At 40.6% G+C, this 11,784-nt stretch overlaps 1 protein-coding gene across 2 annotated transcripts in view; it reads right to left on the bottom strand.

Annotated features, from left to right (window-relative positions):
- Positions 1–11,784, bottom strand: part of SLC17A8 (solute carrier family 17 member 8) — a 38,785-nt gene that overhangs the window by 13,722 nt on the left and 13,279 nt on the right. For both annotated transcript variants that reach the window (XM_006914565.2, XM_025048816.1), the window contains exons 3-7: positions 8,035–8,153; positions 6,075–6,189; positions 4,576–4,663; positions 659–745; positions 23–162 (exon numbers count right to left, since the gene is read on the bottom strand). In XM_006914565.2, the coding sequence (XP_006914627.1) occupies positions 23–162; positions 659–745; positions 4,576–4,663; positions 6,075–6,189; positions 8,035–8,153 (549 nt within the window). The remainder of the gene's footprint in view (positions 1–22; positions 163–658; positions 746–4,575; positions 4,664–6,074; positions 6,190–8,034; positions 8,154–11,784) is intronic.

Here is an 11,784-nt window from a genome sequence, read left to right on the forward strand (position 1 = left end):
TCATCTATCCATTGATACTTACACTTAGACTAACTGAGTTAGCTCCTTCTCCTATACTTGTCTCTATATAGGTCCTCTCCTCAAGGGATATTGTTGGGTGAGCTGCCGGGCACTCATAGGCCTGCAACAGCCAAAACATGTACCAAATGATGCCGAACATACCTGCAGTTAAAAAAGAAGAGGCCAAATATGTGGTGACAGAAAGAAATCTAACTATGGGAGGTAAACACAATGTAAATATATATATATAACTTACTATTAAAATGTACAGCTGAAACTTATTAGATTTCATTAACCAATGTCACCATAAATTTTTTAATTAATTAAAAAATAAAGAAATAATTAAAAATTTTTTTAAAAAAAGTCTTGATGATATGGTCTCATTTCCTTTTATCTCTAAAGTTTTCATTTTTCAAAATATTCCCAAACAGTACTATGTTCAGCTAGGAGAAAATATTTCATAGTTATTAACTGGTATTTAAAGAAAGATAATGTTCTGCTTATTAAGAAACTCGACTTTAATATAAATGTTAACTGAATCATAGGTAGACAAGTATTCCACTTATATGATAAACTTGTGTTAATAATTTCTATTTTAGTAAGTGCTTAGCCATGTCCATGAGTCACGCCTGGGAACTCATGTAGTCAAATCACTCACCATAAATATAAAAGACGGAGGCCCATCCGATGTACTGCACCAACACCCCCGCCAGGGGCATAGCGATCACTGCCCCCGCGTAGGAACCTAGAACAAGAAAAGATGGAGGGAAGTTTAGCAACAGTCAGGCAAGCCCTCCCAGCCCATTTAGAATGCATGTGGTACAGCTGAGGATGAATCAGACCCAGCAGAAGTCAGAATGTCCCCGTGCAGGACAGGCAGACTCCCAGTGGGCCTTAGTGCAGGGTTTCCAGGAGGGAAAAGTTACCAGGATGCCCTTGAACTTCATCCAGGTACTATGGAGGGATTCAACAGAGATTTCTCAGGCACAACAATTTGAAGTTAATGACAAATTAGAATAAAAGCTGAGAAAAATCTGGGAGAAATTTGAAACAGTCACAGTATTGAGTGCTGAAGACAGCAAGCAAAGAAACGTATGGCTCTGCTTTTCAGAGCTCGCAGTTCTGAAGGATTATCACCTAGGTCTTTAAATGAAAGACTATTAAAGGATCATGCTTGATTTTTTTTTTTTTTAAATCAGGAAACGGTTAAATGACATTTAAACAATTAAATGGCAGGATGACCAGGATGGCTGTTGTCTCTATCTACCTCCTAAATAGGTACATTTTTAAGTTCATTTTTTATTTTGTAAATAGTTAACCTGGTAAATACTTACCTATGTGTGGATGTTTATCTAGTCGAGACAAGATAATGAGGACAGAGGCAGTGACCTGGCCTCCTCTGTCTCCTGCAGCTCTGTAATATCTGCTGGAGAAACACAAGCCCTGCAAACGCCTAAGAAACTTGAACTGAATCAAAAAAATAACTAACTGAAATTCCCTCTGGGCTGTGAATAAAAAAATTCTCGCTTCAGAGAAAGTGAGCAGCCAAAGGAACTACTGTATCCCAGAATCCAATGTTAAGGAAGGCCTCTGGGAAGCGGGAGTTTGGGGATCTTCCAGAAAGGGAGATTAAACCCCACCTTTCCAAGCTCGGCCTGACTGGCTATGAAAGGCCCGACCGGGAATACGAAATCCAAACATCGTGACACCTGAGGAAGTTTCTCGATCTCTCCAAACCATTTTCCTCAGCTAGAAGATGGTGATGAAATCTCTATCTCACGGGGCTGTTTTAAGGATCAAATAAATGTCATCTGTGCTGCATAAATGCCAACTATTACTGCTACCGTCTTATGCAGAATAACAGCACACAATTTTTTTTTTTTTTTAACCTCAGATTTTCTCAAACTAATAAGGCAAGAATTCCAGGGCACATCATTTAGAAAGAGCTGCACCCAACTCCACTGTGGGTGTGGAGAAGGTGGTCTTCTTCCCCAGGCCAAAGACCCCAGGAGTGGGGGGGTGGAAGGCTCACGTTTAGGTGATGCAAAGGACTGCCCAGGACAGGGAACGTCAGGGGATAACCCACCACAACTAGGGTGTATTGGGGGCTTCCTGTGACCCCAGCACTGCGCCAAGCATTCTGGACCCATGATTTTATTTAACCCTACTTTCAACCTGATGATGTCGGTACCAATATCATTCTCATTTTACGAAGAAACCAAGGCTGAGGGAGAGGAGGTAAATTGCCTGAGGTCACACAGCTATGAGTGACAGGAACCCAGGTCTGTAGGAATCCAAAGGCTTTACCCTTACCTTTTAATAATTCAGGCCTGTCTCCTCCACTCAGAAACGCCCTATAGTTCCTCACAGTAAGAGGCATTCTTGTCCTGAGGAAATTTTATGACTTGAAACTGTCTTTCTTCCCTATTCAACAAACTCTTTATTATCCTCCACACACAGCTGAATATAATCTCCTATCACACACCCGCATCTCCTTAGCATTTGCCTATAGGCACTTCATGACCAAATGGCCCCGGGACTGACAGTGCCTCCATCCCTCTGTGTGCTCACCACAGAGGAGAGAGGGGGCCCTCGATGCTTGTCGAATGGCGTGGAAACTGGGGCATAGGCGAATTGGGGGTGGGAGGGTTCATAGTTCTGTCCTCACTAGCTGTGAGAATTTATATATCTTTTTCCTTCCTCAGCCTCCATTTCCTACGTAAAACGATGATTATAGCTAGATGGTTTCCAAAGTTCCTTTCAACTCCATTATTTTTGAAGTATAAGAACTGGTTAGCCCCAAGCCTGGGTTTCCTTCTTATGAGTTTCCCTTGGCTGTTCTTTGAAACCGAGGCCACATCTTAGCTGGGAAATGTAATAAAGCCTGTGACTTTGATCGGGTAACTTCCCCTGAGAGTCAAACCATTTCTTAAATCAGCCCTTTGAGGGCTCTCAAGACACTAAGGATGGGGAGTGGCACTAGTCATTCTTGTTTTGCTGGCAAATTAAAATGAAAGGCCTTATAAATAAACCATCCAAGGAAAATAAGGTCAAGGATCTGACAATTCACAAGATCAGCTGGGGCAGAATATCATATTCTTCTAGAGTTGGTATAAGGTCAGTAGTGGGGGTGGAGATGATCTTGAACTGCAAACACGAGGACAGGAATGGTTTCTGAGGACGAGAGAGGCTAAAGATGTGAAGACCTCTCAGCTGTGTATACAGTTCCGAACTAAGTACAAAATAGGCACATTGGTGACTATTACACACCAAATTCCCATGGATGATATTATTATTATTATTATTATTATTATTATTAATTATTAAAGGAGGTAGAGAGACTGAGGGAGAAATAAATAAAAGTATTCACAGAAATAAAGAGGCAGCTTTATTTCTTCCTTTAGCTAGGAATACAGGTTAGCTTCTCTTAGGAAAGGCATGCACTAGCTCGAAAAACTAGACAGATCTAAATTCTGATCCTAATTCTGCTCAGGCCCCATTGTGACTTTTGCAGCCTAAAGCACTTTGTCTTCCTGGGTCCCTTCCCTCATAAAAAAAAAAAAAAAAAAGTTACAACCGTACTGATGGTGACAGCATGTGCTGTCCTCGTTCAGTTTGTGATTGACACCTAGGTAAACCCTTCAGAACACTGATTACTCCTAAAGATATGTAGGGATCAGTGCCAAAGGCATAGCTTTGAGTAAGGCAACCTTAGCAAGGTAAAGTTGGGAGACCCAGGAATTAAAGTTACATCAGTATCTGAAGGGCCACTAATTTACTTTTAAGTAAACTGGATGATCTCCCCTTCATTTTTACCTGGAATACAATGGTGAAAATTAATTCAAAGGTCTCGATGACAATATTTACATAGTAGTGTGTGGTAAGGAAAGGTCTGAATCTAGCATCAGGTGATCTGGCTCCAGCTCTGTAACTTAGTAGCTGTGTGACCTTGGGCAAGTTTTTGGACTTTCGTTTCAGTTCAGTGAAACTAAGCTTTAAACTTTAGTTTCAATTTCTCCATCTGTAGAAAGAAGAGGAGTAGGGGGCTTGAGTCTCTCTCTTCCATTTTTGACTTTGGCAAATATCATTTGCAGGCTAATCCAACAACCCCTTTCAAGCCCTTCTTTCTTACCTTTCTCTCCTAACAGGGCTTTGCTAGACTCTTGCTTTCCTAGCGTCCTCTGCAGTTAGTAAAGCATATGACACAATTAGGGCTAATGAAATATAAGTGGACTTCTGCTAGGGCATTTTGGGAAAGTTTTTGCTTTCCTGATGAAAGGAACAGAAATGGCTAGGACACCCATTCCCAAGTCTTCCTGCCTTGGATGTGGACTTGATGCCTGGAGCTGTGACAGCCATCTTGGGAACAAACACGAGAGTAAAAGACAATCACTCTGAGACAGTGGAGTAGAAAGTCGGAACATGTTGAGGCCCTGGATGGATCATTGAGCAGCAGAACCAGTACCGGCAACCACTCACCTGTGGACTTCCGTTATGTAAAAAAAATAAATGCTATGGTCTTTGGAAACCAAAAGCATTCCTAAATAAAACTTGTTATGATTATAATACGCTTACCACAAAAAGAGGTTGTGGCCAGTCGGCTTCTCTCTAAAGGTGGTGCCCACTTACTCCACATCCCATGGCAGGCTGGGTAGGTCACACCCTGGCAAATGGTCGAAAATGGGTTATTTAATTTGACTCCAGTTTCTTTTTGTGTTAAAAAACACGTGGATCCTGATTCTTTAACACAGGCTACAATATAAAAGCCCAATTCAGATACTAAGTAGCACGTGTCAGCTATTTTGACTGACAGCACAGATACTGAAACTTAAAGACCAGTTCAAATGTGAGCATAGTAGGGAATGGGAAAGGGGGTTTATATTTCACATTATTACAGAATATCACTGAAGAAAGGGACTTCTGCAATCAGTGGGTCTATCCTCTCATTTAAGGTACAGAATCTGAGGTTCAGAGACATTAAGTAGCTAGACTCTAGTCTTCACAGCTGCTAATATCATGTTCTTTCTACCACATCAGTATTTTCCAAAATGTGGTATATGTCCCTCTAGAGTTGGACTTGAGATGCTACAACAACCTACAGTTTTTATTATAATCATGACATATATATACTAATATGCTTTAGAAAAAAATGTAACTAGCACATGAAACCCATGATTTCAAAGATGTTTTTGCTTATGATGAAGTTCTTTGGGTTTTTCTGGTTTTTGGTGTTTTAAGTGAATTAATCTAGGGAAAAATTGTCATTAAACAATCGTACAAATTGTACACGGACATGACAGAGTGACAAAGTTTAGTGGTGAACGACTGTGTTTGGGAAACATTTCTCTACATCAGGGTTTGGGAAACTATGGCCTGATTTGGCTCACTATTGGTTTTTGTACAGCCCCCAAGCAAAGAATAGTTTTCACATTTTTAAGTGGTAAGCAAAAAAATTGAAAAAAAAAATTCTATAGCATGTAAAAATCACATGAAATTAAAATTTCAGTATCCAAAATGTTTTATTGGCACATAGCCATGCCTATTTGTTTACATATTGTCTCTGGCTGCTTTTGCACTGCAATAGCAGAGTTGACCAGTTGCCTATGGCCAGCAAAATCCAAAATATTCACCCTTTGTCTCTATATCATGCTACCTCCTTCATCGAATTAAATCTCTGTATAAGAGTGCACTCTTGAAAATTTACAGATTTATTAAATCCCTTTAAGTTGTTTCAATGGAAAAAGCTCTTGCTATGTGAACTGTAGATTTTGGGCTTTAGTTTCATCATTTATTAAATGAAAGGGGTTGGATTAAAGTATCTCCAAGGTCATTTCCAGCTCATGTGAAATTCTGTGCTGTATGAAGTGGTCCTCCACTGTGTTTAAATTTAGAAACACACAAGGTTTTTAAATTAAAGTACTCATAATAGTAGCCATAACCATATAGCTGAGATAGCAAGACAAGGTAGAAGACAGGAAAACTGAGTCAAAGGGGTTTTCTTAAGAAGCTGAATTTTCTAAAGGACCACGATGTCTCCAGCGATATCAAAAACTGGTAAGGAAAGAATCTCCTACCTCCACTAGACCTTGCAAAATTCTGACACACATGACACAGCTGTAATGCACTCTGGCTGCAGAAGGAATGAACATGTTCAAGGTCGATGTTAAGAAGATGGCAGCTCCAAAAACCCTGAGAGACCAAAACACTGTGTTATTAGGCAGGCCTGCTCACAGATGTGGCACTTCAGTTAAAAATCAGAAATGGCCCTGACAGTTCATGGAAGATCACTATGCAAGTTAATAGAAAGAGAAATAGATGTTGTGTTAGAGTCCAGTGGGTCCCAAGCTAGAGTGTTAGGCTGCTTTGATTCTCAAGCTCCAGCACCTGGACCAAATTACGGGCAGGTTTTTGGCAGTACAGGTGTGTCTGCTTGGATGAGGTCCTAAAGCTGGAGCATGAGGTGAGCTTGCCATCGACCCACCATTCTGCTTGGTTCTACCTAATTGATCCATTCATTCTGACTATTACCTCGTGACTTGTACACATTTGGGTTGCATCTCCTGCTTCACGGTTCTGCTGTCACTTTACCAGAAGGGGTTACTGGTAAAGTGAGAAGCATGCTATGTCCTGGACCAGCCAAGCACAAGACAGGCTGTGTACCTGTGTCAGCCCCCAACTCTCTGTCCAGTGCCACTTGCCTTCTCCTCCCTGCCTGGACAGAAGTGTCCTAGGAAAAGAGAATGGCCAGTATTTTCTTCCTTTCTCACATGTGTTAATGATGCTTTGGCCCATTTTACATGCCGTGAAGTCATATTATGCATGATTTCTTTTTAGGGCAGAAGTGTAAGCAATAACCCCAGATACCATAGAAGTCAATATTTTATCACTTGTTAAAAAGAATTCAATGGGTAAGTGACAATAAATAAAGAACACAAATTAAACAAGAACGTAAGTAAATACTGTCTTGCTTATACATATTTATATCTTATGGTAGTGATTTTCAAACTTTTTTGAACTTGACCCAAAAAATAAAATATATTTTATACTGAAACCCAATACATACTCATACACACAAAAATAATCAAAACAAGTTTCAAAGACCAATACTTAAATGTGCAATGGACTGAGACATTTTCTATTCTATTTTATTCTGTTTGATCATCTTCTATTTCTCTCTCTTTTTTTAGAAAGTGTTCATTGGTAAATCATTATATTGATTTCATTACCATCTCATGAGTTGTGTTTTAGAGCTTGTGTTTTAGAGCTTGAAAAAACCTGCCTTATAAATGCACACTTCACAAAGTCCATATATGTAAAGTCCCACAGGACACACAATTGGAAGGGACCTGGAGATACCTTCGTTCTAGCACACTCCTTTTCTAGTGCATATATACCATACATCTCCTCCAAGGGGCCATCGTCTTCTGCTTGAATACCTCTAGTGACAGAGAACTCATTGCTTCTTGAGGCAGCTCATTCTGTCTTGACCACTTTTAATTGCCCAAACATCATATAGAATATCAAGGGCATTAAAGATACCTTGTAATCTAGAGGCAAGTCCCTACTACTCACATGACAAAACCTGCAATGTACTGGATGATATTAACATAGTACAGAGGATCACAGAATGTCACTGGTCAAAGGGAGCTCAAACACAATTTAATCCACGCTTCATTTCACAGATGAGGAAACTGAGGTTTAGAGAAGGAAGAAAAGTGACTCAATAAATATCGCCAAGTAAGTTACTTAGGGTCTAGAAGCTGCTTCTCCTGACTCTCAGTTAATTGCTTTTTATAGTACATAAACATTGAAAGAATTGCGAGATAAATTAGATTAAAGAAAAAGGTAAATAAAGAGAGACTCTTAAGAATAGGATCGTATAGGATCATATGGAATCTGTGAATCACATCTATTGGAATGGCTCTTATCTTTCATTCTGTACCCCCAAATTGAGAGCCAGCTATACAGACTTGGTAAAAGTACAAAGCCATGTTATAATTTGTGCAGTACTCATGTTCTATCAGTTTATCTTACCTGTTAGCAGCAAATTTGTTTGAAATGAAACCACCTGGAATTTGTGTCACAATATAACCCCAGAAAAAAGATCCGTGGATAAGGCCCACCGTCTCTGGATCCCAGTTAAATTGTGCTGTCTGAAAATGAGAAGTTGGATACAGTTGTGTTTGTAAAATAAATACTTGACCGCCATTTTTCACTGATGATCCTACATAATAACCCACAAGTTCCTTCTTTCCTTCCCTTATGCAACAAATATTTATGGAGTGCCTCTTATGTGCTTGGGATATAGCAATGAATACAACGAAGTGCCTACTCTCATGGAGCTCACTTTCTAGTGAAAAAAAGGAGAGATTATGCACAAATTTAAATATATATATACATATACAAACATCCCCCTAATAATGATGAGTGCTAAGAAGAAAATTAAAAAAAAAACTTGTGAAGAAAACAAAAAATTAGTTCTAGGTTTCCTAGATTATTTACTAGGTTATTCAGATAACTAGTTTACTGAAAGCACATAAAGAATGAGAGTCTTAAAAGTCTCTCGTTTAACAAGGATAATGAAACTTATTCTACCTACCTATAGGCTGTATGGGGATAAACAGCATGAATATTTCTAGTAGGTTAGAGATTTTGCATTTAACACATTAAGATAGTGCTTGGAACATAGTGTAGACTCAAAAATGTTAGCAGCCATTGTTGTTATGATGATGACGATGGCAATAAAATAGCCTTCCACAACTCTTAAGTCACTGAAAATGTGATTGTCTAGGACTGGAGCCCCTCTCCTCACTTTCTTCTCCAGGCAAAGTAATTCACTCTATTTCAGACTCTCTGCAAATGTCCCTTCCTCTGAGGAAGTCCCCCCACTCCCCGGAATTGATGTGGTCACTTCCTCCTGTGCTTGTTCCACGGACCCCTGTTCTTACAGCCATGACACCCACACCGTGCTGTTCTCAAACTAGTCATCCACCTGTCCACTTCCCATACTGGGTGGCAAGCAACGCTAAGGGAGCATCCGTGTACTTTTGACTTTATAGCCTCTGTACCTAAAACAAAGACCTGGAACAAGAAGGTATAAGTAAATATTTGCCAAATAAATAAATGGCTTTGGAAAGCATTGATATCAAAATGCAAGGTGCTCCTATTTTGGAGTAAGGGTTCGTAATTAGCTACATACTCTGTCTTATAAACTTTCATCACCGTTTATTTTCCTCTCACTAATTAGTATGTATTTATTTGCTCATTTATTCAACATTCACCTAGTGCCTCCTGTGTGCCGGTCAGGTGTCAGACAGTGTAAATACAAGTTCAAAAGCAAATTGCCTTTGCCTTCTCAATCATCACAGTCCAGGTAACATTGGCCTGTACTCTGGGCTGTATTTCCCATTTTGCAGATTAGGAAGTTGAAGCTCAAGAATAAAATGGAACTAACAATCATTAATTTGAATCAGCTCATCGAATTTTTATTTCATGCTACCACGTGCCACACATTGTTCCAGGCACTAGGGATGCAGCAGTGAATGTCAATAGCAATTGCTGTCTTCGCGAAGATGCCAGCAGGGATGGCAGATAATAAACAAGTACAGACTGTGTTAGATGGTGACCAGTGATGAAGAGGAAAAATAAAGCAGGAAAGGGTATAGGAAGCGTTGGGTAGGAGTGTGGTAGGGTATGATTTTAGGTAGAGTGGCCAGGAAAGGCTTCACTGAGGAGATGATTTTTAAGTAAAGCACTTAAAGGAAGGAAGGGAACAAGTTGTGTATTCATTGTTTAAGAGGAGAGCTTTTCGGACAGAGAAATAGCAAGTACAAAGGCCCTGCGGTAGGAATGTATCTTGTGTATTAGAGGAACAGCAGGACATCAGTATAGTTGGAGAATACTGCGTGAGGGAGAGGAGAGTAGGAGTTAAAGTCAGAGGTTCAAATGATGAAGGGCCCTTTAAGTCATTATGAGAACCTTAGCTTTTGCTGAAAGAGAGATGGAAACCACTGGAAGCTTTGAGCAGAAAACGGACATGATTTTGTTACGACACCTTCCACATATTTCCTCCTTTAATCCTTAGAACATCAAGAGGTAATTATTATTAACTCTTTTATTGTAGATGAGGAAACTGAGGCTTAGAGAGATAAATTAACTTGCCCAAGTCATACTAGTTATAAGTAACTAGTTACAACTAGTTACAATGAGAGCTGAGATCAAGACCTCTTACCTGCCTGACCCAAAACACTACATTCTTTCCATTGTTTGTAAAGACTTGGCTTTCTTACTAAAAAGTAGAGACTAGACTTCTTTGCCTTGAGTCACAGTATGATCCAAAGAACCAAGGATCAAAAGCAGAGGAACCCACTTCATCCAGTAGCTGATCGTCCATCACAGTGTCCCTTGCTCATGCCTTTCTCTCAGAAGGGATGGTGCTTCTGTTCATTCTCTGAAGGAAAAGGTATATGAAGAAGAGCACTTGGTCCTGCTGAGAACTGACTTTCATCATCACTTGAGCCCCATTAGAATCATAATGGCCCCATGTACAAATCATCCCTGTAAGCCAAGCACTGCGTCAGATACTGTGTTAGGTTAAAAAATGACGCCCAAAAGTTATGCACACAAAATCTCTGCAATCTGTAAATGCTGCCCTATTTGGGAAAAGGGTTTTGCTGATATGATGAAGTCAGGGATCTTGAGATGAGTTATCCTGAATTATCCAGCTGTGCCCTAAAATCTTATGACAAGTGTCCTCACAAAAATAAAAGGCAGAAGGAGGTTTGAGACAGAGGAGAAGGCCACGTGAAGACCAAGGAGATTGAGATTAGAGTTATGTGGCCACAGCCAAGTAATGCCTAGAGCCACCAGAAACTAGAAGAGGCAAGGAAGGATTCTCCCCCTAGAGCCTCCAGAGGGAGTGTGGACCTGCTCACACCTTGATTTTGGACTTTTGGGCTCCACAATTGTAAGAGGATACATTTCGGTTGTTTTAAGCCACGTTTGTGATCATTTGTCATGGCAGCCTTAGGAAATTAACAGAGGTACTAAATATATTAGTACCAAATCTGATCTGCAAAGCAGCCCTTTTATTCCCATTTCACAATAAGGGCAATGAGGGTTAGCAAAGAATTTCTGGAAATGCTGATTCCTGCCTCCCTGCTCACATTTCCTTCTAAGAGGATTCCTCCCTCCCCTCAGCAACAAGGGTCTCTCTCCTGCTGACTGAACATTTCAATAGAGAGAGCCAAGGCTGGTGTCTCTGTCTGTCTGTCTGTCTCTCTCTCTCTCTCATCTGTCTGTCTCTCCGTCTCATGTGAACCCAGAGATTCTAGTTAATACTGAACACTTGAATTGACACAAGTCACATTGGAGTCGGGGCCAGGGAAGTCAGCTCTCTGGCAAAGCGAAGGCTCAAGGATCTTCAGCATTGGAGGGCAGTGAGAAACCATGGAAAAAGAAAGACAGCAGTCCATGGGGAGCTCAGGAGAATGAAGCCCACTCAGATGGAAGCAGAGGAGAAGCCACGAGGAGCAAGCAAGCTGGAGAGCTGAGCTAAACATTTCCCAGTTCCTGCAGGGTCAGGCTCCACTCTGCCCTTCCTGCCGGGGCCTCTGTTCATGCCTTGGAAACAATTAGGTAAAGATTCCTTTTTTTCCTCTCTGCAGTGGAGGACAGCACAGCATAGATGCCCATCTCAGGCTGTCCCCCCACCACCTGTCCAGGGCACAGACTGCACAAACTCACACAGCAGATCTGCTTCCTCACTTTCATGAGGTCAGGTCC

The sequence above is a fragment of the Pteropus alecto genome, unplaced genomic scaffold (assembly GCF_000325575.1).
Source record: "Pteropus alecto unplaced genomic scaffold, ASM32557v1 scaffold94, whole genome shotgun sequence".
Classification (NCBI taxonomy): Eukaryota; Metazoa; Chordata; class Mammalia; order Chiroptera; family Pteropodidae; genus Pteropus; species Pteropus alecto.